The sequence below is a fragment of the Amaranthus tricolor genome, chromosome 1, assembly GCF_026212465.1.
Source record: "Amaranthus tricolor cultivar Red isolate AtriRed21 chromosome 1, ASM2621246v1, whole genome shotgun sequence".
NCBI classification, from domain to species: domain Eukaryota; kingdom Viridiplantae; phylum Streptophyta; class Magnoliopsida; order Caryophyllales; family Amaranthaceae; genus Amaranthus; species Amaranthus tricolor.
This window is the reverse complement of record NC_080047.1, coordinates 44414001-44441033: the sequence shown is the minus strand read 5'-3', so window position 1 is coordinate 44441033 and position 27033 is coordinate 44414001. Positions and strand designations below refer to the sequence as shown.

At 30.7% G+C, this 27033-nt stretch overlaps 3 protein-coding genes across 4 annotated transcripts; 1 reads left to right on the top strand and 2 right to left on the bottom strand.

Annotated features, from left to right (window-relative positions):
- Positions 1 to 1138: 1138 nt before the first annotated feature.
- LOC130828242 (ubiquitin-conjugating enzyme E2 22-like) lies at positions 1139 to 6150 on the bottom strand. The gene is made up of 7 exons (XM_057694101.1): positions 6064 to 6150; positions 4389 to 4507; positions 3416 to 3560; positions 3155 to 3232; positions 2405 to 2517; positions 2175 to 2278; positions 1139 to 1714 (listed from the first exon to the last, which is right to left on the bottom strand). The coding sequence occupies exons 2-7, from the start codon at positions 4389 to 4391 to the stop codon at positions 1348 to 1350; spliced, it is 810 nt and encodes a 269-aa protein (XP_057550084.1). The 5' UTR covers positions 4392 to 4507; positions 6064 to 6150; the 3' UTR covers positions 1139 to 1347.
- Positions 6151 to 10051: 3901 nt separating this feature from the next.
- On the top strand, positions 10052 to 13876 carry LOC130811287 (dihydrofolate reductase-like). The gene is made up of 5 exons (XM_057677525.1): positions 10052 to 11371; positions 11939 to 12031; positions 12751 to 12849; positions 13163 to 13436; positions 13698 to 13876. Exons 1-5 carry the CDS (start codon positions 11249 to 11251, stop codon positions 13874 to 13876), a joined length of 768 nt encoding a protein of 255 aa, XP_057533508.1. The 5' UTR covers positions 10052 to 11248.
- Positions 13877 to 14320: 444 nt separating this feature from the next.
- Positions 14321 to 19119, bottom strand: LOC130828250 (mediator of RNA polymerase II transcription subunit 6). Of its 2 annotated transcripts, none has more exons than XM_057694113.1 (5): positions 18683 to 19119; positions 17673 to 17847; positions 17294 to 17363; positions 15615 to 15721; positions 14321 to 14686 (listed from the first exon to the last, which is right to left on the bottom strand). In XM_057694113.1, the coding sequence occupies exons 1-5, from the start codon at positions 18922 to 18924 to the stop codon at positions 14519 to 14521; spliced, it is 762 nt and encodes a 253-aa protein (XP_057550096.1). In that variant the 5' UTR covers positions 18925 to 19119; the 3' UTR covers positions 14321 to 14518. The 2 variants fall into 2 exon arrangements, with proteins under 2 accessions (XP_057550096.1, XP_057550104.1); XM_057694121.1 differs by having other exon boundaries at positions 15620 to 15721.
- Positions 19120 to 27033: the final 7914 nt, after the last annotated feature.

Sequence of the window (27033 nt, the reverse complement as noted above, 5' to 3'; positions counted from 1 at the left end):
GAAATAGTTTAAAAGTCAAATGACAGTAAAGAATGTCAAGAGCTACTTATAAATTGACTTATAAGTCAGTTTTTCAGTTAGTTGGTTACAACAATTACCAAACAGAACAGATCAATAAGTCTTGAGTCAAACGCAAACTAATAAGCTGCTAAATAAAGTGTTTTTTTTATGAATAAAAATAAATCTAGTGCCAAATGCAAATTAAACTCAAACTAATAAATCTACAGAACAGATCAATAAGTCTAGAGTCAGAAAACTAATAACTCATTTTTTCAGTTGGTTACAATCAATTACCAAATCAGTTTGCAACATCTTTTTCCTAAATTAAGTGTTTTTTTTCTAAATAAAGTGATTTTCTTTCTAATTTAATTGTTATATTTTCTCCAAAATAGAAGTATTGTAACTCAAAAGGAATCAAGAAATAAATTCCTATCTACAAGATTTTTAGATGCATTTTTGTACCCTTACGCAAAGATGCGAAATATTATAAATGAAATTGAGCAATTCTTGTATGAAACCGATATGAACTTCAATGTTAGTGGGACAATTAAGTTTACTACATAGAGAAGACTAGTTAAGTGAAGTTTCATGTTCAATGATAAACATTATATCGATGAATGCAACCAGAGATTAAATCAATTTTAAGCTTGAGATGAAGAGACAGACGTTAGAACAAATAATGTTTAAAATAAGTTAAAATAAAACGTAGTATATGAAAAATCATTTAATTACAAAAGAACATAATGATCACAACAGAGATGTTGTAAAGTACATACGAATTAATAGTACTTAGATATAACATTATTGAATGATGCAAATACGGATTATGAAGCACAAGATACCAATCGATCTTCGCTTAAATAATCGCTCTCCTTAGAACTTAGTCTTCTCCTGTTTGAATTTGCCATGTGACAAATCAAAATAAACTTTTGAATGTTTTGTAGCAAATTTAAAAAGGTCGAAGAGTATTTTGAATGTGAATTCAACTCGTCTAAACTCGTATTTCAAGAAACATAATTAGGAGTGCTATTTTTTTAGTATTAGGAAAAAAACATAATAGAAGTGCTATATTTTAGTATTAGCAAATTTAAAAAAATCAAAGAGTATTAGGAAAAAAAGTTGAGAACAAAGCAGGAGGTTTAGCAGAAGGGAAGGATAATGAGCTCAATTGACAAAAGATTCCAAGATACATGGTTCATTACAATATGTCAAAGCAACTAGTCTATGGAGCTCCCTCTTGCGTAGACGAATGTGACAATTGCATAGAGACGAATTACATTACCAGAACGGGGCCACGCAAGAGTTAAACCGACCAAATTAAGGCACAAAATAAGACCGTCACCTTCTTCATAATCTCTTCAAGCTTTTCTTTCTAGCATCGATCTTCTTTTTCTCTACATGCGTTTTCAGCATACCACTCTTCTTTTCTGCTAAAGGTGCAGCTGATGACCCGGCTGCTCCACCCTCATTAGAGGGTGGAACGGAAGCAATGGCACCGTTAAGCTGATCTTGAAGGCTCGTTGCCTTGCTGCTAGCCGTTGATGGGGCAACGGGGGATGGTGATAGAGCACCACTACTCACTAACTTGTTCTTTGGATCGACAGTTTGAGCTGATGTTTTGTTTCGTTGATCAACGTTCAAAGCTGTGGTTGACTCTGAAATAGCTCCAGGCTTTATTTTAGATTTCGGCTTGGCGTGAATTCCTGTGTACAGTCTGACAAAATCAACAAACATTAATCAAATGCTGTTCTACTATAACCAACACTTTCTTCATTGAAAAAGAGCCCAAGTTTAATTCTTTTAGAGTTACTGTTTATAATTTTTTATTTTTCCTAATTGACTATATTTGCTATCCATTAAGACTGTCACCACTCACCGGGACCCCAGACCTAAGTCCGACTCGGATATAGTGTCTGACTTGGCTATTTTATGAAAATATTTCAATATTTAGAGCCAAAAATGAAACGACTAACGGCCTAAGCGTCATACCCACGTCCAAGTGCCAAGGGTCCCACACGGGTACTTGAGTATAGTGAAGAATCGGGTAACAAAGCATAAAGGTGTTCGCATTTCAAGGATACCCAACTCCTACGCTGTAGGTGTTAGCTGATCTTATTCTTCATCGAGAATCCTAAAACCAAAGGATGGAGGGAGGAAAATAAAAACTAGCTTACCTAGCAAGCCTCGCGTACTCCTCATAGTTTTCAAGAAGCATCTTGCCAGCTTGCTCATTCAAAGCCGACTCCGGGAAAGGTTCTATGAGTAAGCATCTTATAACCTGTTTTCCCAAAAACAAAGATGCAAAACGGAGAAGGATCATGACTATAAATACCCACAGAGATCATCCAAAATACAAATAGACAAGTGGAAGAAAAGAGAAGTCGGGAAATAGTATAGCACGTACTAAAAGAACATGTCGCAATCCTAGAGTGGGGTTCCAGTCCTTTTTCAAGGTGTTGACACAAATTTCACCGTTATTTGAGATATTTGGATGGAAAATTTTGGTAAGGAAATAACCTGCGAGTAACCAGAAAAGCCATGGTTATCCCTATCATACAAAACAACACGACTACACAGTAGAAACCTTTTTTTTCTGAGTTTCTTTATCCTAACAGCCAACAATATTTTTAGATAATACTTCTATAACACAGGCAGGTTTGTAGAACATTTAGTCACCACTCACCACTACAATGTAGAAGCCTTGGCTCCCGTGGAAGCATGTCATCAAAATAACGGTATGAATCTGATGGTTAGACTTAGGAAGCACATCACTTCTTACAGGAATCATCAAAGCCAAAGCCTTAAAATCCCAACAATATGGGTCAATTACATGAAGTAAAACATTTCTAATGTGAGAAAGTGTCACACAGCGCAGAAATATGGTTTTGATAGCAGTAAAGAAACATATTTCACAGTCAATGTAGCCTATATTTCGGTCGCGGTAACTCAAAAACCTTTACGATACGCTTGGGATACAGTGATGCGGCCTTGTTTTTGCACTGTGAATTTGTCACTATCAATGATTATAGTATTATACCATCAATAACGATCATCAGATGAAAAAGGAAACCATACCATTATCAATACTAAAACTATACAAAGTGAAACATACTTCTTTATAAAAAATTACAACCAAAAAAGAAAAAATAATCACCTTTGGGAGGAGTATGGGGGAAGTCGCTTGATAAGATCAATTTCATGCGGAAAACACCATTTTCGTATGGGGTCCCAGCTGCAATTTCAGACACGACGATTACTCAAGAAATCATTGGAGCTTAACTTACTAATATGGAATCTTTAAAAACCCATAAACTTCCGACACTGCGAATCAATAAATACCAACACGGGAGTAAAACCCATTCCGAGCACTCATCTCCTGGAGAGAGAGAGAGAGAGAGAGAGAGAGAAAACACACCTGGACCATCTATATCAGCAAAAATAGTTGTAAAATCATCATCATTAACGCCCACTTTGATTCCTTCCGGAGGTGTTTCATCAAGATTTTTTAACTCTTTTGCAAGCTGCCTAATAACATTTGGTGGAAGATTTTCATTTGTCGCCTGCAGTAACAAAATAATAATAATGATCACTGGTCGAACTTAGGAAAGATTATGAATCTTCCAAATACTTATGCATCAAATCAAAATGATACTCCAGAGATACTACAGAATCTCGACACAAAATAAATTACAGAGCAAGCAGGATTTTATTTCCACCATCAATTGTCATTACCGGGTCCACCTATATACAATCAAATAAAGCAACCAAAACATAAAGTGACCTCTTCAAAAGGTGTCTAATATTTTTATACATAGGTAAAGTTTAATTCTACAAAAAGCAAGCTCGTATGAAGTTATGATGAGGCGGGAGATCTAATTGGTGCATATTCTGTCACATGTTAGCATTATAGCTTAAAAGATAAATATAACAGGAAGTGTTTGATATCAGGTTCATGCAATTTCACCTTGATCATGCCCTGTAATACTTATTAAATCTTATTAAATCAGTATTTATCTGGACTAGGTCATGTTCATAACATCAGATGGAATATGGACCCTGGTTAGGACCAACTATCTCAAAGTCTAAGAACGCTGTTTACAGCACCCATGACCACCTTACCTGCCCTCAAGCATTTAAACCTGAATCTCAAATCTAGAATGTAGAAATATTATCACTCCACCAACAGTGACATATCAACAATTAAAATAAAAGTAACTAGGTTTCGAAATGGAAGCACAATGCAGAGTGGCTATGGTATCAATTCCTTCGATATAAATTAAGGTAAGCTACTTCATGTTCGACATACATGATACATGTAATAAGATTAGGTCATAAAAAATAAAATATAAGAGACAAGCAAGAATACGCGAATATATTACAACACTTACCATAGATGCAAAAAGATTTGACTAATTGTTTTGATGGTAACTTCCCCTCAACTCTTGAAGCTCCCACAAACACTATTGCAGGGGCAAGGAGCTTGGGGAAGGATTATTTACTAGCTTATCTGCACAATGTCAATAACACCAAGTTAAGAATCAAGAACAACATTTTAATCCAAGAAAAAATAAACACACAAGTTATTATAATTAATTTCAGTCAACTCGTACATAATAACTATTCTATTTTGTTCGTGGCAGGGGATCACCTTCTCATCCAAAGCTATCAACATTATAAACTTGCCATATAAAGCCAATATCTGTCATTAACTCATGATATAGAAAATTGACAGTTGAGCAATCTTATCGTTTTCTACTATATCTAACTTGAATACTTGATATTTTCCTATTTTCATCTATTTGAAGCCGTCTTAGCAGACAACAAACAAGGGAGCTTTTTTTAGCAGTTCAGTTGACGATAACTAGATGTGGAGGGAAGTAATACTTAATAGTAGACCATATCCCACAACACAAGAGTTGGCTTCTAATTCTACTTAGTACTCACGCCATTGCCATAAATTCCTAGGTCGTGCAAATTCCTTGAATCAACCAAATACGTAATCGCCGTTCCCATAAGTGCATATTAAGCTAGATAAAATCCTTCAAAAGTGCAAAACATGAATCCCCATAAAATCTGAGATGTAGCTTTTACTTTTACTTTTACATCCCATAGCACACCACACTTCTAACATAAATTCCTAAAAAATATCATTCCCTTAAAGCAACCAAACATGTAAAACTGTTTACCCCAAGTCCATAAACAGCTAATAAATTCCCTTTAAAAATGACTTATTCTTTGTAAGATACTTCAAGAAATTAATGTCTAATTACTTCACCCATACTCACTACAGAGCTATTACCATTTATCCCCTTCAAATCATTCCTAAAACCTCTCAACACAGACATAGGATAAGTGACATTGACTCCTCAAAAGCATAAGCTTTATGCTTTCACTCTCATTTCCCCAAGTGGCTATCATAATCTCATCCCATTTAGTACCTAAACTTCAAATGGCAAATCAAGTTTTAAAAGCTTAAAATCTAAAATTTCAAACTATAAAAATGCACAAGATTGTTTGTGCAGCAACATTTTGAGCATATCAAGAAAAGTGATAAATTGTATCAAAGGTATACCAAATTTTCAAACATTTAACATTCTATAATTCATCGCAGAAGGCTAAAAAAAAAGCAGTAAATGACACCATTAATAGATTCAAAGGGGAAAAGGCTAAAGTCTAAAAGTAACCCAATAATGAACTTAAATCAGAGATACAGCCATCCAAAAAATCCCAGAAAACCAATCTGAAATGCATAAAATTAAGCTCTAATTTGAGATTAATTCAGCGAATCACCCCCCAAAAACTCTATTTCACAGAATAAATTATCTTTCCACTGATAGAGCAACAACAAAAACAACAATGTGATCAAAGAAAACAAGAAAAATAAGAGACTCAAACTTGTAGCATACCAACATCTTTAACTAAACCCTAGCAAGAATCAATATTTGATATATAAACTCAATCAATCAAACAATATATGAGAAACCAGATAATGCATTGAACAAAATTGCACTCTATTATAAATCAAAAGAACAAGAAAACCGACTTAAAACATTGATGATTCACCTTGTCTGAAGTGCAGAGTTTAGAGAGAGAAAGATGAGATAAAGAAAGAGAGAAGGTCCTTGAAAATAATAAAGGGGTAAATTAAGGGGAAGGAATGAATTATATGGATGGAGACAAAAGTGGGGTCCAAAAAATACAACGATGCATAAATACTCTACTCTATATAGTCACATAATTTTAGTCTCAATTACGTTTTGGTTATTAGTGTATTAATTTGTATTTTATTTTTTATGTATTTATAAATTAAAATTAAAATATAGGTAAATAAAATTTTATTTGATTTGTTTTAATATGTATTTTTTTATATATTAATTTTTTATAATTTTTAGTTGTATATAATTAGAAAATAGAGATTAATAATTAGAAAATAGTCACAAAAATAAAAAGTACAAATGGAGCTAAAATTACACAGAGAATATTTCTACTCTTATGTGTATAGGTGCATGTATATTTTACAGACATGTTTATGCTCTTTTTCATTTATATCTACCCATAAACAACTCTAGTATAAAAGGCCAAAGAAAATGATCCATTAATTTTGATAAGGTTTTATTTTAGTGCATAGCTTCACACTATCTTTCTTATTAATCTCGTTTACGATTCACAAACAAACACAATTACCTCTCTTTAATAAGTTAGATTTGAATTAACACTTTAAACTAACTATTTTGGTGGTGTTTGATAAAAATTAATTATTGTTTATTAACTATTATTAAAGAAAAAAGTGTAAAAATTTAAAGGCAGTTTAAAAGTCCGTTATTTAGCTAACTTAAAATAAAATCATTTATTAAACATTTATTTAGCAACCAAATAAATAATAAAAATAAAAATAAACAAATAAAAATAATTATAGACGTTGGAGAATTAGATTCTCTTTTGTATGATAAAAGAATTATTTTTGATGGATGGTGATTGTGGGCCCAATTGTAGCTTCCTGTTAGAGAAATATAAGTAGGGACCAAACTAATTGCTTAGGGACAAATACCAAATTTTTCAACCTTTTCAATTTTTCATTGCGTGATAAACTCGATCTTTCTGGTAATAATTTTACCTTTTTAAAGTTATAAAATCACTTGTTTGTATTTGTTATGGAGATGTTTATTTAAAATTATTTGTTAGTTAATAGTTATTCATTATAAATAAAAAAGATAACAGTAAAAATTAATGATAATTTTTTGATTTTAAATTGAAAATAAGATATATCAGCAGACTTTATATATATATATATATATATATATATATATATATATATATATATATATCCAAAGTCCAAACCATCTTATTTACAATCATGCCCAAATTGGCAACACATGTAAGATACATGGCACCTAAAAAAATGTTTCATTTATGATGAGAACATGCTATTTGACAAATTAAAGATTGTGGATCACCTAACCATTTATATAATTTTAATGGTAATTTGTTCTAAAGATTACCTAGAAACGCACACAAACTTACCTACTTCGTTACATTAAATAATTGAATTAACAAAGGAAGTAAATAAATAAACTATTTAATATTTACGATACTAAGGGTTATATATAAAAATCAAAAATTTTTTTTTATTATCAATTTTTTTTATTTTTTAAGATAACCTAACATGAAATTTGAAAATATTTAATTAATATTTAAGTAATTATTTTATGTTTTCAGGAAAGAACAAAATTTAAATAAAAAATATATAATAGAGTATCTTGTATTTTCAAAGCACATATTCTATTGAATTACATTAAAAATTCACTACATTTTTTATTATATACAGTCCTAAGGGTCATTATATATATATTCTCCATAAAAAAATGTTAAAGTAGTACTTATATGTAGTATAATAAATAATTAACAAAAACAAAAATGTCCAAACAGTACTTATATATAATTAACAAAATAAAAATTTTAAATTAAAAGTAAATTACTTATACATAATACTAATAAAATAAAACATAAAAACATGTACAATTAGCTAGGGAAAAGCCTAAGCTAGTCAGTATCACTTGACAAAATTTTATTGGATGGATTACTAATTAGTAAAATCTGCGTTCAATTTACATATTTAGAAATAAAAGTGACGAATGAATTTACGTAAAGATTCGATTGGCTGGTTCATTGAATTTGCACAATAGAAGAGCAAGTAAAGAAATATTAAAGAAAAATAATATCTACATAATATAATACTATCTAATTAATATTAATAAAATATAAAAGTGATTGTAAATCATTTTCCAACAAAAAATTTTAATAGAAAAGGGAAATTATTAAGGTGGGTCGAGTGGTTTAGCTCTTGGTACTTATGAGGGAGTTTGGTGTATATTCTGCAGACAACCAAATATAAAAATAGTTGTAGTATTTCTTTCTAAAAATTTATCCACATTACTATAACAATAGACAATTTTAATTTATTTGTTCTATCTGTTTAAATTAGAATATTTGTAATTGTAAAAAAGTGTATTTTATCTAAATATCCTTGTTTGGTTTACAAAATCACAAATTTATTCATAATAATTCTTACAAAAATCACGATTCTTATTTGGTTTTGGATTTATTAAATGCTCTCATCCTCTCAAACTAAGTTTTAGAAAACTTTTCTTTTATCTTACGCGCTCACTCTTCAACTTTCCGACCTTTGTTATTATTTTGTTATTTTTCTTTCATTATCATATATAATCAAATGCCTCTATAATTTTTATATTCTTAAAATTCACATTTTTATTTTTATATTAAGACTCTATTTATAGCTTAAAAAGTTACTAATATTTGAAAATAACGAACAAGAAAAAATCTAGAATTCATTGTTAATACATTTATAGTTTTCATAATTTAAAATTTTCACTACGACTTAATATATTTTCTTTCAAATTTTGTCTCCTTTATGTCTCATATACAAACATTAAAGACGGAGAAAGTAAAAAATATAATTTTAGGACTTCTTTTTCTGTTGCAACATAATTAATGTTAATCAATGTAGCAATTATGATCTAATTAAAGGCATCTAATTATTTGCGTTTGTTGTATTAGGTTACTAGTTGATATATGGTGTATAAAAGACATAAAACTTTTAATTGAATTAGCTTTTTGACACAGTATGAAAAACCTATATAACATATATAAAATAATTTTCCTTTATAGTTAAAAAATTATATCAATTTTTATGATTATACTCTAGAAGATGAGAGGTTTTTCAAAATTCACTTTTGTTAGGATTGATATTATGTTGATTGGTTGTCCGCATCCTAATTAAGTGTGTCGTTAACAATAACTTTACACTTTAGAAGTGCGGAATATGAAGTTGGACAAAACACAATAATTTAAGGAGTTTAGCTCAAATCTACGTCTTCAGCATTAAGCTCCTTAAACCTTAAGGGTTTTTCAATTTTGTCATTTCCGTTTATTTACTAAACCTATCTAAAAAAAGATACACTTATCTTATAAACGCTAACTATCAACACCCAGCAAAACACCTCTTACAAATAAATGAAACATAAAAACCAACCTTGAAGAGCAAAGGAATAACATTGTATGAATGAATTTCTTAAAAACAAAGATGTGTTTTGCTTTCTTGATTTTAAGACTTCATTATATATAGGAAAAAAATGAATGTAGTCATTGGAGAGTACTTTGCCTAATTAGTGAACATCTTCTTGATCTTCAAAGTTCATGATTATCCCTTATGAACTTACCAACAATAAATAGGAGCAAGTTGAAAGATGCACTTGGTTATAGAGAGGAAGGATGAAATAAGCCACAATTGCCTTAATTCAAATATTTAGTGCTATGTATAAAGAGGGCATATGTTGCATCGGTAAAACTTAAAGGTACGATATAATATATAACTGGTAACATATCCTAGGACTTTAATAATCATTAGCTAAAAATTTTTGTTAAATTGGTTTTTTTATATGATATCAGAAACTAACATGACAAAAATTACTTTTCTTCGTTAAATACTCTTTTTGTTTCATTTAATGTTTATATATTTTATTTTCACGGTTTTCAAAGCATAACTTGAGTCTCAATATCTATAACTTAAAAAATATATTTCACAAAAAAACTATAAAATAGACCCTTCTATTCACTATTATGGTCCTATATGTAATCTTGTTTGCTTCGTCATATGAACTTTATGAATATTAACTTTTTATAATTTTTACTCAAATACAATCAGTGATATTTAAGATTGAAATAATGCATTGACAAATGTTCCAAAATCAAATAATACTTTGCCGAAAATTATAACGTTTTAAAAATAATCACCTGCATAATTAATTGTTATCTAAATGATATATACTTTGCCGAAAATTTATATTTTTTTAAAGTAATATTTTAGCCATACTAAAATACCGATAACTATGCTATCCGGTACACATTCTTTATCTTATAAATATTAGCATTGTTTGTTGATTTTATGGAAAAATGAGTTTATGATTATATCTCATACACACATAAAAAATAAATTTTTAACCCCTTATTTGTATAATTGATTTCTCATAATTTTATAGCCTAAAATAAGTATTAAACACTTAAAAATATAATAAAAGCTATGCTTAAGGTATGGAGAGGGCACAACAACGATGATGGACCATACCTTTATCAAAGGAATTAAGTTGCGATCAAAGAGACCCTCAATTCGAAAAAAGGCCCAAAAAAAGCAATAAAATTTATACAAACTAATAGTTAAAACCTCTTAATTTCAACAGTTTTCAATTTTAGAAAAAAGTTTTAAAAAGAAGACATTTAATATTTTTTTCAGAAGAAACTCTTCCTAGTAGTCAAGAGTTTCTCACGAAGACTTGAAGAGAGTTAGGAGGAATTCACATCATCACGTGGAGCAAACTCCTTAAAATAAGTAGGTGGTAACTCACTAGTCACTAACTGTTAGGTAAAAAAATAGTTTTACTTCATCTTAATTTGCATTATTTGTCGTATTTTGTATTATTTTTTTATTTTGAAATAGAAATATTACTTTTTTTAATCTTATCAATACATTTTAACTTTCTTTTAATTTTGTCTTTACAATTCGACCTTTCTTTTCATTTATTATCAAATATTTTTATTTTTTTTAAAAATACCTAATTTTTTCTTGGATGCTAATTGAAGGGAACAAACTAGTATAAAAGAAAGTAACATTATGCTATTTTTTTCATGAAATTATTCTTACTCTTACACTACTAAGTAAAAAAATTAATAAAAAATGACTAGTTATGAAAGAAAGAAGATGAAGATTCTTTGTCTCCATGGATTCAGAACAAGTGGAAGCTTCCTCAAGAAACAAATCAACAAATGGGATCCTTCTATTTTTGAAAATTTCGATTTGGTACTTTTATTCTTTCTAGTGAAGTGTACTTATCCATAATAACCAAATAGATGTAGGTATATGAGATTCAATCTCTATATCTCCATAAAACTTGACCTGAGATTTAAAGTCAACTTGATAAGAGGCTACGTGTTCAAATTTTATTTACATTTTTAGTCCAAAAAACTCTCATATGAGAGTTACGTTAGAGTATAAAACATATTTCAGAGCCGCAACCATCAACTTAAACTTTAGCTAGGTGATTGCTCAATTACAATAATAATTAAGTGATTTAAAGTATTTTCCCACAAAAATTTATAGAAGATTAGGTTTTTTTTTTTTTTTTTTTTTTTTTTTTTTTTTTTTTTTTTACAACTTTATTTGAAGATAATATAGGACAAATTTTTTAAATAAATTCACCCCTATATGATAAAATAAAATTGATAAAATTCAGTTAGGCGTAATTTAATTAGTTTTTATCTAGATGGAGCTTGGACTCGATTTTCGCTGCCCCAACGCCATGACTCAAAAAAGCTTAAGATGAACTTAATATAATGCTTATAATTATTATAAACTCAATTATGACAGGATTTCCCAGATGGTTTATTTCCTGCAGGTGGGAAATCAGATATAGAAGGATTCTTTCCACCTCCTTACTATGAATGGTTCCAATTCAATAAGGTATGCTCCTATGCCTTGCCTTACGTATATCTAGAGTTATTCATAACAGATCTGATGATTTAATAATTATTCGATTTTGTAATCAAATTTGATTTGATAAGACTACAAATATAAATTTGTAATTATGCAAGTAACAACATGGACACAAAACCTGACTTTTAACCAAATTAAAACATCTAATTTTAAATAAACTCGATAACACAAATAAACATCAACATTTACTATATTTTTCTTTTGCTATAATTTATTCTAACCAACAACTAGAATAATTAGTTTAAATTTATCCCAGGTCACCGTTAAGGATTTGTTCATTGTTACTGGGATTTAGAATTTAAACACTTTTAAATTTATTATTCTAAAATTGGTCTAATCATGATTAGCATTAGTAATTGGAATCATTATATGGAGTTCTTTTAGCTATAAGTAAAATAATGAGGTGATGCTAATGAGAGCAAACAAAAGACTTTGAACATCTATTACTCCCAATGTCCCTAATTTGCAAACATTTTTATTTTAGTCCGTCTCTTTACTTTGCAACATTTCTATTTTAGATAATATTCTTATCACTATCTTAATATTGAAACTCAAATATACCTAAATTAGTAAATGGTCCAGACAGGCCACAATTTGTCTGGACCATGCCTTCCCGCTTTTGGGTTTTTTGCGTTGTTAATCTTGCTATGAAGAGTTCATATTGATTGACACTTCTATACTTGAAGGATTTCACAGAGTATACCAATTTGGAAGAATGCATCTCCTATTTATGTGAATATATCAACACCAAAGGACCTTTTGATGGTCTCCTCGGCTTTTCTCAGGTATTCATCATCATTGTCATTATCATCATCATCATATCCAGTGTATTCCGTTTATAGGAATTCTCAGGTATTCATAAATCCGTTAATTAAAACAAATACTCTCTACATTGAATTGAGCGGAAAATAATTCGGAAAGAACATGGCCGAATAAGGTATAATATTTTTTCGCAACAATCTCTCGCCTTAATCTGTTTTGAATCATGCACCCGGTCCAAAAAAGTTGAAATTAACGCTTTAACATTCTTATTGTCGTAGTTTCATACTTTATATATGGTCGATTTTTAAGAATTTTCGCCAAAATATTTAATTTTAGGGAGCAACACTATCAGCCCTTTTGCTAGGATATCAATCACAGGCGAAGATATTAATGGATCATCCACCCCTCAAATTCTTAATATCAATATCTGGATCTAAGTTCAGAATTCCAAGTATTTGTGATGTTGCATACAAAGAACTTATCAAGGCTAAATCAGTTCACTTCATTGGGGAAAAAGATTGGCTAAGACTTCCTTCAGAGGATCTAGCTAAAGCTTTTCAGAATCCTCTCATTATAAGGCACTCTCAAGGGCATACCGTCCCACGGCTAGGTACGTCCTCGCTCTTCCCGCATATTCGGAGAAATATCATCCAAAATCGTATCGTAATCCTTACAATCTACAACGACAGTAATGCCAAAGCCTTAATTTCGGCAGTCCTATGTTATTTTCACATCACCGATCGACCAGATTTTGTCAAATCCGTAAATTTAATGAATTTCGGCAGTAAAGTCAAAAGCAGCACAAAATAATTCGTTCTACGTTTCTTTTTAAGCGTATCGATGTAACTGATAAGATTTGTGAAACAAGCAGACGAGGCAGCCATCGAGCAACTAGTTAACTGGACACGGGAGCTGTCGGTCCTAACAAACGATATTAAAGATGATCGGAAAAATGGGGAAGCAAAGAAGGAACAAGGGAAGAGCGACGAAACCGAAATAGCAGAGCATACCTTGAGGAAGAATACAGAACCAGAAGCTTTACAAGCTTGAAGCTTTAACCTCAGATTACCAGCTTTTGATCTTTTTAAGTAAATGTAGGTTTATATAAAGATTAAAGGCCACATTTCAATGTCTGTTCTTGTTTTAATGTGTTTATATAAAGGCCACATTTCGATGAACCATAAACTTAAATTAAGCATTGAATGAATTCGATAACTTGCATTTAATAGATTCTTTCTTATACGAAGCATGTTACTCATACAAATTCTATGCTTAATAGTAGAGGTGTTCATTCGGGTCATCTGTTCAATTTCGAATCAGGTGTTTCCGGTCGGTTCAAAATCGGGTCTTGTGTCCACATTGATCCTTATTTGAAGTCGGGTTCAATTTCATAGTCGGGTAAATATCGGGTCATTGGGTCTGTTTTGAACAACTCTACTTAACAATAATAGATATTTCCCGTTTAATGGGGATTAGAAATTCGATGAATTTCCATCATTCTAAAGTAAATTGAATTCGACAATTACTTACCTCATGCACGGTTGAAGTATACATAGAAGAAAAAGGTTCCGGTGGAAGAAAAAATGATCATGAAAAGCTGGAAAATTTCACTTGGATTCCAACGATACAGATTAAATATCGGTCCATTGGTCAACATATTTCACAAGACTTGTATAGATTAGCAAGAATAAATCAATCTATTTTCATTCTTTTGGCTGGCCCCTGATCAATGATAGGATCAACAGGCGGAGGCTGCGGTTGGTCTGTTCCTTGTTGGGTTTCTGAGCCTTGTTCCAGTTCTGTAGGTTGAGGCGGAGCATAGCCCTCCGGAAATGGGGGTGGTGGAGGGGCTGGTTGAAGCTACAGAATCAGAACAAAAGTGATCAAGTAAACTACACATTTCAATTAAATTATGCAACTGCTTAATAGAGAACTGAAAATCCCTTCAAGTCCAAGCTCTAATGTCGAAAACTAATTATATATACGGAAATCAAAGGGCCCAGCAGAAAAAAAGTTTTAGACCTTTGTTACCTGGAATGACATTTGGTTTGGAACGGCGAATTGGAAGGGGAACACGAAATGCTACCAAGATTGACTCGGGAACGATTGGGTATGAGCTACATTATGTATAAAATATATATTTGAAAACAAGATAAAATTAAAATGATAATTTTGCTTTAAGAAATTATTTTAAAGTGGCCTTTTTTTTAAAAAAAATTTCAACGCTTCATCTCGTTTTTTCTACCTTCTTTTTTCTCAAATCTGTAAATGAAGGCCAAAATAGCTTTTAAAAAAGGTCTTCTAAACCAAGACGTCACCTTGAACGATTTGGGTCGCGTTTCATATTGATTGGGGACGGACGTTCCCGGATCATGGAACGTGGCTATGTTCCACATTCCATGTAACTATGCTTTAGACCCTGCCCCTTCTAGGTTCCGGGAAAGGCATGATATGCAATTATGCATAGATGTAGCCTTAACTAGGTTTCGGGCTATTTTGGGCCATTTTAAATGAATCATAAATTTAAAAAGCGAATAAGTTGGCGAATTATGTTAGCCTAGTCAAGACTCGTTCCTCAAAGATGGCCAACAATAGATTTACCATACCTTGCCTAAGAAGGAATTTTACAGCAACGAATGGATTCAAAACAAAATTGAATCATATCAGTTGATCATGAGACAAACACAACCAAGCACCGGACAGACATAAATAATCATCCTTGCATATTATCCATGTATGCCTAAAAAGGAAAGATGTATGCATATTACTCTTCGTACATGTAGCTCACCTTACGTTGTAACGATGCAAGAATATGATCCACTCTGTTTAGTTCTCTGAGGTCAATAGTCTCCTTACTGGGTGTCGTATTGTCATTTGCATCATCACTTTCACTTTCTGTTGCAGCAAGGAGTATAAATTTCAATGATAATTGTATTAAATTGAAATATTGAATCGATAAATTGTATTCATAAAACAGATATATTTGGTTTCAATTATAATGTAAAGCAAAAACCACATATTTTGGAGTACATACAAGGGATATAGTAATCCATAATCATTAACCAAATTGAAAGACAATACACTCCATATGAATCAAAATATAAACAAAAAAAAATCAAAAAAAAAAAGAAAAAAAAATAATTCATTCGAAGTCATCTCTCGAATACCAGCATAGTACTGTTGCCACGTAATAGTATGAAATTCAATATTGTTTAAGCTCTCTTGAGCTTAATCCGAAGTGGAGGAGCACCAACACCCAACAGCCAAGTTCCGTCTTCTTGAATAAATACACCCAAATCTCCACAAGTGAACTGACAATGGGGATTCTCGCTGGAACAAACAGTAGGGCAATACACCAATTTATAATCAAAATTAAATCTGGGAAAGAACCTCTCAATCCTAAACCAATTCTCCACGGTTTTAGGACCACGGTATCCAGCTACACCTCCAAGAGTTACGTATTGCCTTTGGGTAGCCTCATCGAATTTTAAGGTCCATACTGAGGATTGACCGCAGTTGTTACCAACCCCAAATATTAAGTTCGTATCCGTAGAAAAAGTAACATTTTGGGTCGGGTGGGAACTGGAAACAGGCCATCTAGGTGGGTAGAACTTTACAGGAAGCCCAAGAGACGCGGTGTTTGTGTCTTGGGCTACGTAGAGAGGGCATTGTTGATTGACATTTTTAGGTGCAGTTATGATGCCACCACCTCGGCGTTGGATCACCGGTAGGATGTAATAGGGTACACCAACTTCCACGGGTTTACCGGTCATATCAAATATGTCGTTCACAACTTGAGCTGTAGCAGTGAAAGACGAGAAAAAAAGGAGGAGACTGATGGCTAGAATAAGATGGTGAGTAGCCATTTTTTCTTGTTAAATTGTGATGAGTGTTGGTAAATGTTATTATTTGAATTGTTGTGCTTGTGGAAGTGACAAAGGCACATGGCCTATTTATAGGAAATGCATATGTATGTATGATAGAAAAAGTATTGACTTCTTTATATTTGTTTTCTGTTAGTCTTTTTTTTATTTGTGTTTGATTAGTGGAGAACAATAATTATTGGTAATAACAAACAGCTCTTATCATTTCTCTATGTGCACATTATGTTGATATAGATACTTCCTATTATATACAAAGCTACTAATTAATCCTATGTTTATACCCTTGCACGTTTTGTAACCTCTTAAATTTAGGAAAATGTCAACCTAATAATTATCCCATTTTATGTGTAATTTTAATACAACCCAAATGCACAAAAAGAAAATCTAGCTGAAGGCCCTTTAAGATCATGAATTATCAAATAAATTGATGAAGTAACTCATGTTCCCCAAGACGCTGAAAAAGAGCTTAATATACCAGTATATAGTCAAGAGAGAAAAAAGCCCTTCTCGACCATGTTCACCAGAGGAAACAAAATGCTAAATGAACTTGTAAAAGTGGAAGGCAAAAGATTTAGTATCGTACCGTGTCCAGTCTTCTCTAATTTAGAAGAAGCAATCGAGAAGGCCTTCTGTACATAATATAGAGCACGCCCCTGCACATCCAAGCACAATTAAAATGATCAAAGAAGCTCAAAGAATGTATTTTTAAACACGAAAAAAGGCAAAAACAAAGGCACGATAACAACGACAATGCCAGGGCCTTAATCCTAAAAGCAAAAAAAGAATTGATAATAATTTCCCGAGAATTTAGCTTTACATTGTAAACAATATTATTATCCAAATACGAGCTTTAACAGCTACGACTAACGCAAGTCTTGTATAGTGTTGGCTACAGCAGTTCATAAGCAACTTAGATATCCAAGTAATTTAAGGTTAAGAGGAAAATTCCGGTAAAAGCTTACAATTCTTGCATTGAAAACATTGCAAAGCTGCGGGGCTTGATAAATGGAACCATCCAACACATAATACGTCAACATTGGCGTAACCTTCTCAGGACTATCCCTCTTTTGCTTACGAATAACGAACAAGTTTGGTTCTATAACTTCATTTAGCAAGTACTCAAGGCCTGTCATCTTCCTGTATCACGAACAACCATAATATTTAACAGCTACCGAAAAACCATAAATGTAACACAAGAAAGGTAAGAGACTATCTCGGTGCAAAACATATGGCAAAATGAATCTCGCAACACGTTCCAATCCCTGAGAGGGAGAAAACCCATCAAAACCAGATGTTACTCACTAACAGCGGTTATATGAGTTCTCCTATAGTAAGCTTAATCCTAGAATATCAGTAATGGCATAATATTTGGAATTTTTATGGGTATGGGTTGCCGCATTTCTTCCCTCCCAAGACCCTGACCATAGTATTCCTATGGGCCGGATACACTTAATATGATGACAATGAAGATGCATAATACTTGGAATTTTTAATAGCAACCCAAATAGGCAAAATTGTATCCACAAGAATCTATCTATGATGCAAAGCAGAAACGATAAATAAATTTCAATCATGGAAATACAGAATTATAGACATACCAACCAAAATTCAAGCATTAAATATTCAACAAATATCATAAAGTTGTATCTTTTGTAAGCATAAAAGCTAAAAATTAAGCATAAAACATCAGAAAAATCGTAAAGTTGCATTCTTTTGCCAAATTAAAAAGAAGAAACTATCTGATTCCAAACAATAAACAAAACACTAAAAAAGTTACATACAATAACCACTTACTGCAAAATATAAACAAAAATTCATACAATACCCACTTAACCACATCAAAATAAAGCAGAAATCATCAAATAAAGTCGTAAATTTTGATTCTTGAGTAAATTTAAACAGAGAAAAACCTAAAAAAGCAAATGGGAAATAGAAAAATCAAAGAAGGGGGAAAAGTTTGAGATTTTCTTACGAAAGATGAGAAAGGTCAAGAGGGTGAATGGAATTCATCCTCAATTGTTCATTGTTGCAAGTCCGATCATAAAACGGTGACAAAGCGAAGTAATCGAAAACAAGGTTACGATCAAGAGGGTAAGTGTTGAGCCATAGTTGATCTCTGAAGCTTATTCCGGTCATATCGGTTCCCGGAGGCGGCGGTAACGGCGGAAGATTTCCGTCTAAATTAGGGTTTCCTGGCATCGGTGTTGCTGTCATTGATTATCAATTGTTGAATTACTGGATTGCTAAGGGAAATTGGAAGAGTGTGACTATGAATTGAATTGGAAAAGGGATGATTATAGCTGGGATTTGGGGTGTTGTTGTTCAATTGGGTTTTTGAGATTCAAGTGTGGACACTGATTCACTCACTGTTTCAGACTTAGAATAGGAATTGTGTGAGTTGAGATGAGGTAAAATTTTAGAATGAAATGAGATTTAATAAAAATAGTTATAAAGTTATTAATTTACTCTTATTATTAATTTTATTTTTACTTTGTTAATAGTAAAATTATTATTTTTAAACAAATCTAAGTCTCATTCTAAATATCTTTCTACCCTTTAGGATATTAAAATGTAGGACTTGAAAAGTTGAGACTTGAAAATATCATACTCATTCCTCGTGGACAAAGATGATACTTTATTTAATTTAAGTCTCAACCCTCAAGTCTTAACCCTTAAGTCTCAACCCTCTTCCCTCATACCAAACACCTTTAATTTTCACTTTGCATCTCTAATTGCTCATTTTATCTAACCAATTGGTCCTCACTGGACATGGGCTGGGTCAGTGCGGCATGAGGACTGCCTGCTCATGACTTGACACGACAAGCTGTGGCTTGTCATAGCACATGCAAAGTTGGACTCAATGCTTTATTTTCGTTCTAGTTGATCTTGATTCGACATTAGAAGTATATTAATTTTTCCGGCACTATTCGTGGTGGCCCACTCCTACACGACGCTCATATCTACTCGCTCGTGTTAATGTAAAAAATTTACCGTTTTACTCTTTAAAATACCTGTTTTGTCTCTTTGAATATAATGGTAAATAAGATATTTGATTTTGCTTACTTGAATTAAGGAAATTTATTCTTACTTGTTATCGTAGTTTTCTTTTATCAAAAATAAACTTACTGATTTAAATCTATTTTACTTTTGTTCATTGAATCAAAATTTATTTTATTTTATATACATCATTGCAATCAGCCAGTCACAAACATTTATTATTAGTACACTTGTTTGTTTAACACCATAGCCTATACTTGGAATGACCATCATTTTTCAAAGTGTAAATATTAATTTTTTTTAATAATACCTGATTTATTAATAAAGAGTCATATGATATTTACATCAGAGATAAAAATTAGCAAGTACATAACAACTTTAACCAAAGATAATTTAAAATTAACAAAACTACGATCGTTGTATATGATATCTGACAATTCTGAATATCCTCTTTCACATCGCTCTTTGACACAATCTTCTACGAGGAGGTCGTTCGATCTGTTGTAGTCTTGAGATAGAATTGATTTTGATTTAGTTGATGGTAATTGCAATTTTGGTGTATGCTGCATTATTGCATTAATCTCTACTAATAAATCAATTACAAACCAAACTTTATAACTCCAAACTCTCACGAAGAGAGAGATCAAAACCTAATATATGGGTAGAATCAACCCCTGAATGGGTAAAACAACTCTCCTGTAGGGAGAGGACAAATATTTATTCTAATAATATTCAAAAAGCTTAAATTTAGGGGCTTACCATCAACCAAAAGAATGATGATAACCCAAACCAACTATAAAGATTAAGATTCTTTTAGAGAGAGAAGAGAGAAAAAAAGAGGGAGGCGGTTATGCTGTGTAGATATTAAGTTATAGTTAGAGAATAAGACAAAATACAAGTGGATAAGAGAAATACACGTAATTGAAATGAAAAAAAAGAATAAATTTGTAAATGAAATTAAAAGAAAATGAGTGAGACCTTTAAAAAAAAAGAGTACAACGTAATTAAGTGAACAAACTAAAATGAAATGAACAAACAAAATTGAAATGTGATATTTCATAGGGATTAGGAACATGAGATATTAACTACCAAAACTTATTAACAAAATTTTGTAGCTTGTGATTAAGGATTTTAACTAGTTTAGAAGAGGAGGTAAACCAACTAATGCAACATTAGCAACATTATTATTTATTAACGACAAATATAAAAATAGGAGGCAAATAAACTGTGTATAGGTAATTTTATAGTGATTGACTTTTAAAGTCTATTGCCATAATTATTCAATCTTCACCGTTTATTTTCTAAGATAAAATCTGAGTCATTTGATTTTTTTAATTAATAGTATGATTTAATTGAAAAATAATAAAAAAAAGATATGAAATGATTTCCAAAAAGTATATTTTTTAACAAAAAATAGTAAATACTTTTTGGTTGTCATTAAAGTTTCAAACTTAAAGTTTTATATATGTTGATACATTTGGAATTAACAAAAGATATGTAAGTCTTGTATTGATATCTATGACGGCTATGTTAACGTTAACGGGAGGCGACGAAAGAGGAAGCGGCAGCGAAAATGGCAGCTGCGGTAACTAAGCATTGGCTTTTGGTAAAATGGTGGTACTGCTTAGGAAAATGAGGCATGTTGTAAGCGAAAGATCAAGAGCAGCTTTTTTTTTTTTTTTTTTTTTTTTTTTTTTTTTTTTTGGATGCCATTTTATTAAGATATGATTTGTTTTTGTAATTTGGTTCAAAGTTGTGTGGGGGAATGAGGGATGTACGCGGAGTTGTGGGAAAAAACGAGGCAACACAACACAAAAGTTAGAAAGCTCGAACGTGGCACTACATAGACTCAGTGTCGTTTCTGATAAATTTTGGGCCCTATGCGAAAAATAAAAAAAAGGCTCGTAGTCATGCGCTTAATTGAGAAACCTAATGCTCTTAGTTAGATCCATACTAGATGCTATTCATTCAAATACTAATTTAATTATAAGGATTAATTCAATTTGGGCCCCTTCATGAGTTGGGCTCTAGGTGGTTGCACCTTAAAACTACCCTCAGAAACGACCCTGCATAGAGTGCTCATTTGATCTTGCACTCATCAGATGACCTTCTTGTTCCAATAATCTTTCTTAAGATTTTCGTTCTTCTTACTATAGCTGTAAGTCATATTTTTTTGTTCCTACTTGACTTACTAAATAAAGCATCATTGGTCGTCTCGTTGAACACCTTTTGTGCAAATTTGTAATCAATAAGGTCTATTTATGTTAAAGTTGGCCTTTAATTTATAATATTCTCACTAGCCAATGTGTCTCAACCGTTATAATAAAGTGTCTCTAAGATGTTTGTAAGAAGGGAATCGAACATAAAATGAATATGACCAAGTCTTTATCCTCAATATAACCACAATGCAAAACTATGGAGTAAAACTCATCAAGACGAGATTTCATAGTCTTACTGTACTTCTTGTAAACGAAGATCATACAAACAACTTTTTAAGAGAAATCGATTGTAAAACTCATGGCCATGTAGAGTGATATCAACTTCATTGGAGAGACAAAGTTTCTACGAGGGCAAATTATAACTTTCAACGAGTTTAGATATGGAGGCTACTTGGTACATTTAGGTGAATTTCAAGGAAGTAAAATACTCTCTCCGTCTCTATGAGTTTTCTAACATTTCTAATTTTATCCGTCCTTTTTACTGTATAATATATTTTTTATGTGAAATATTTTAAAATATTTTTGTTGTAATTAATGTATCCATCCCTTTCTTTAACAATCATTCACACATCTTCCCTTATTTCCTCTCACTCTCAATTCTATTTATACAGTAAAATATTTTAAAGTATTTATACAATAGCATACTTTCAATTCTATTTATACAGTAAAATATTTTAAAGTATTTATACAATAGCATACTTTCAATTCTATTTATACAGTAAAATATTTTAAAGTATTTATACAATAGCATACTTTCAATTCTATTTATACAGTAAAATATTTTAAAGTATTTATACAATAGCATACTTTCAATTCTATTTTTACAGGAGTAACTCATATCTACTAGTTTTGGCCTAACTCAATTTAATAGTGTGATATGATTGTAAAGAGCACTACATGTAGATGTAGTAGTGCTTAAAATAAAGCAACAGGCTAAAGTACTGCCTCAACTTGATCCTTCAAGTCAAATTTCTTATGATTATACTTTATACATTATACTCCATTTTTTTAAGTTGTTTCTACAAAAAAATATTTAGAAAAATTAAAAAAATAAAATCTTTTAGATTACAGATGTATTGTTTTATTGAATAATAAATTTGATGGAAGAAAGGTGGAAAACATAAATATTAAAAAATATTAAAATAAAGTTCGTGAAAAAAATATAAGAAACAAAATTATTAAAAAATATTTTAATAAAATTAGTGGAAAAAAATATAAGGAGAAAAATTATTAAAAAAATATTTTAATAAAATTAATGGGAAATATGTGGGATAAAATATTAAAATGAAGTGAGTGAAAAATACGTAAAACTATAAGTGTTGTTAAAATATTAAAGTAAAATAAATAAAACAATGTTGAATGCGAAAGAGAATATTTAGTTTTGAAGAATGGAAGTTTCGATGGACACAAAATATCTTAGTCATTTCACTTTATGTAGTTATAATCCATTAAGACTCTTAAAATATACTCCACTTTTTTGCAGCATCACTAGACCAAACAGCCAATCACTGAGATCAACGAGACACTTGAGTAATATTTAACTTTTTTTTAATAAAAAATCTAACTTTATTAGGTATTAAAAATCTAACCTTATTTTAACTTCTAAAATTAATAAAAATAAGTCTAATTTAGCTTAGTAAAAATGTGCAATGTTAAAAAAAACAACACAAGTAAAATTAAATTTAGTTTAGCAAAATCAAACGTAGTCGATTATAAAAAGTTTAATTTGATAAAAATAAATTATAATGTACAAAATTAAAATTGATGAATTGAATAGATGGTTAAAATTTCAATTCAATATGAGTTGTAGAGAAGTATAAAGATTTTTTTCACTTCAATTTGTGCCTCTAATTAGATAAAGTTCTCCCGTGGGCAAGTACGTCAACTACGATTCCAATCTTATTTCATGAGTAATTTATTTCATTCTAAAAAACGTATGGACACTATTATATAAAAATCTTAACACTTTTTTTGAGTGACTAAAGCAAGTTGAAGAAACAAGTTGTAAACTTTTTATTTTATCCTTACTTTTGTTTTTTTATATCTGTCTCATTTTGCATTATTTATATTTAATTGTTTTTTTACAGATTTTGCACACTTTTTTGTTTTGGCAATAGTCCCACTTTTATTCTCTTAATCTCATTCTCCACTTGTTTTTTGGTTCTTTTTCAATTTAATTTCTCTTTTTCTTAAATTTCACTCATTTTACATCAGGTATAAAATAAAATAAAAGGGAGAACAGGTGGAGTGTGCCTATAAATAACTCGAACCTCCATCCCTTATTCCCCAACACAACTCAAACCCAAAACCAAAACAATCATAAATAGCAAAAATCATCTCCAAAAAAAATGGGACCCACAATCAAAAACTCACCCCTTACTCTTTCGCTTACAATCGCCCTCCTTTTCCTAACCACCATCACCACACCAAAAGCCAACGCCCAGTTACCGACCCTCCCATTGCCGGCGCTGCCACTTTCTCTTCCATTACCACCCCTTAACGCAAACATAAATGCCATAGTTATCAACACAACACTAACCTGCTCACCCACTCTAACAGGCCTCGGCCAGCCACTCGCAAATACAACAGTAATCGTTAGACTTAACGGAACTGTATTAGCAAACGTGAGTACGAACGCAAATGGGTCAATCAGTGTATCTATTCCTATTAATCTGTCAAACCTATCTTCTTTAAATACGTTAAGTGTTTCACTTCCAGTTCCCATTGTTGGGTGCAGTCTTACTACTTCCCTTAACCCTGGAACAATCCTCCAGTTGCCCCCTATGTTCGTGTCTTTTGTTAGTAATGTTGTTAGTTTTATGTTACCTGGTTTACCTGTTCCTCTTATTAGCTAATTAACATTCTTAATCACTTAAGCTAGTTCCCATCTCGGTCTATTTGAAATTGCTGGTAATATGTTGTAAGGAAAAATATCACTTTTAATAACAAACGACTTATAGGGACAGACTGAGTAAAGTTTTATTTAGTTTGCTTTTATAATAATTAAGTTTCTCTTTTCTTTCACTAATGATATACTCCATCTGTTCTTATGAGCAAGTATCATTTGAGCATTTAAAAATTAATGTGATTAGAGCTTTTTGAGTTATATGGTGCAAACTTAGAAGAATAGAGGGAGTATTTTTTAAGAATAGAGGAATTAAAAATTATGTAAGTTTGTAATTCCATATATGCTTAGAGCTTTCATGTGTGAGTTCAATTTACAAGCAAATGTACTAATTATTGTTTGTAATTGTAATTATGTATAATTAATTATGTTTAAGTTATTTTGTCTTGGATTATTTAATTTGGTTTACCAGTTTTGTATGTTCAATTCTCTTCGATCACCTCAATAAAATATATTAATAATTGATTTTTAACATCAAAAAGTTGGAGGACTTTTTAAAGCATAAATATCAACTTTTTATGATAAATTTATGAAGTATTAAGCCTTAATTAACCTACTCTTTCATACTATATAACAGCCATTTTGTTTAGTATTTTTGGCATAAATTACCACATTACATTTAATTATCAAGCCTTAATTTACCTACTCCTTATTAACCTAGCCTTTAATATTTTTGGCATAAATTATCCAAGATATTTCCATATATTGAAAGTATTCTAGTGGTTAAAGCAATGGTCAAACATTAAAGAAAAAAGAGATACTTAAGTGAAATTGATAATTAAATTGCTGTCTTAGATTATGATTTTGATCTGAGCTAAAATATTTACTCTAATGGCCTTAAAATAAAATATTTACTCAAGTACAAAATTGTTGGACATACTAATTAATGTCATTTTTATCATAAATGTTTATTAAAATGTGATAGAAAATTTTTTGCTCATGTTTTTGCAATGTGTATCGGCAAGATGGGCGTATATTTGAAATAAATAAAGAATGTTATATCTTTTCACTAGGTCAATTTTTTTGAAAATATTGCTAGTACTAGTAAAAACAATATTATATCTTTTCAATTTGTGCGGAAGAAATTTTTGAAAAATTAAAATAAATATAAAACTAAGAACTTTATTAAAATTGAATTTGAAATAAATAAAGAATTTTAAAACTGAATTGGAAAATTAAATAAATGAGTGTTTAAAAATCTTAATCTGAAAATATTAAAATATATAAGAAATTTAAAATAAAATTTAAATATTTTATAATAAAATTTAAATTGAAATAAATAAATATGTAAATCAAAGATAAATAAGAAACATCAAATTTAAATATTTAAAATAAATAAACAAATGAATTATTTAAAAACTCAAATAAAATAAAATGAATAACACAATAAATTAAGTTATCATGTGATCAAGTTGTTGGTAAAACAACCATTGAATGAAAATGAGTTTGAAAGTGTAGCGTACTTTTCAACAATAATTGAAATTCAGTCTAAAGAAGTTTGAAGGGAAAATTTGACCCATCAAATACAATTTTTTCCAAAAGTAAATATTAACAAAAAATAAAGCTCATATAATAACTTTCGCACATCCCCGTAGAATATCTCATTAGTAACTTTCGCACTTTTTGCAAAAATAGAAATGCACATATATTGTAACTTTCGCACTTTTTCATCAGCACACATTTAATTTTTTATTTAAGTGGAATAACATAAAAAGACAAAACAAATACCGATAAAGTAAACAAAATAAAAAAGTTAAATTAATATTCTAAAAGTCTCATCCTATTAAATTCTTCTATATAAGGGCGATTTTCCAATATTATTAATCACCATTATTTACTTAGACTACCTTTCTCATTATTATATTTAGTATGAATAAGAGTGATTCTGAGCATGCATGTCAGCATGTGCAAGGTAACCGACCGCACAGAGCCTCCTAAATTTAGAAGTCTCAAATATTAGTTTGACATTACTTGTTTTTAGACTCAAATTTTCAAAAGAAAAAAAAAATAAAAAAGGCTTTATATTTTATAGGGTATTTTTCAGGGCTGTTCCTGAGAGTAGTTTTAAGGTGCAACCTCCCTGGGCCCAACTCTTGAAGAGGCCTAAATTGAGTTAATTCTTATTATTAAAGATCATTTTTTAAATTATATTTTTGTACCTTATCATTATATAAACTTAAATACATATATTTTTTTGATATT

Bases quoted from the DNA above. Each gene is read 5' to 3' on its own strand.
- LOC130828242 (XM_057694101.1), bottom strand. The intron at 3,233-3,415 runs GTGTGTTTTCTC...CTGAAATTGCAG, and splicing joins TGCTGATATAGATGGTCCAG to CTGGGACCCCATACGAAAAT. The intron at 1,715-2,174 runs GTAAGCTAGTTT...TGATTTTGTCAG, and splicing joins GAGTACGCGAGGCTTGCTAG to ACTGTACACAGGAATTCACG.
- LOC130811287 (XM_057677525.1), top strand. From the start codon at position 11,249: ATGACTAGTTATGAAAGAAAGAAGATGAAGATTCTTTGTCTCCATGGA. The intron at 12,850-13,162 runs GTATTCATCATC...ATTTAATTTTAG, and splicing joins GTCTCCTCGGCTTTTCTCAG to GGAGCAACACTATCAGCCCT. The intron at 13,437-13,697 runs GTACGTCCTCGC...TGAAACAAGCAG, and splicing joins GCATACCGTCCCACGGCTAG to ACGAGGCAGCCATCGAGCAA.
- LOC130828250 (XM_057694113.1), bottom strand. From the start codon at position 18,924: ATGACAGCAACACCGATGCCAGGAAACCCTAATTTAGACGGAAATCTT. The intron at 17,848-18,682 runs GTAAGAAAATCT...TTCGTGATACAG, and splicing joins CTTGACCTTTCTCATCTTTC to GAAGATGACAGGCCTTGAGT. The intron at 14,687-15,614 runs GTGAGCTACATG...CTGATTCTGTAG, and splicing joins TTGCATCGTTACAACGTAAG to CTTCAACCAGCCCCTCCACC.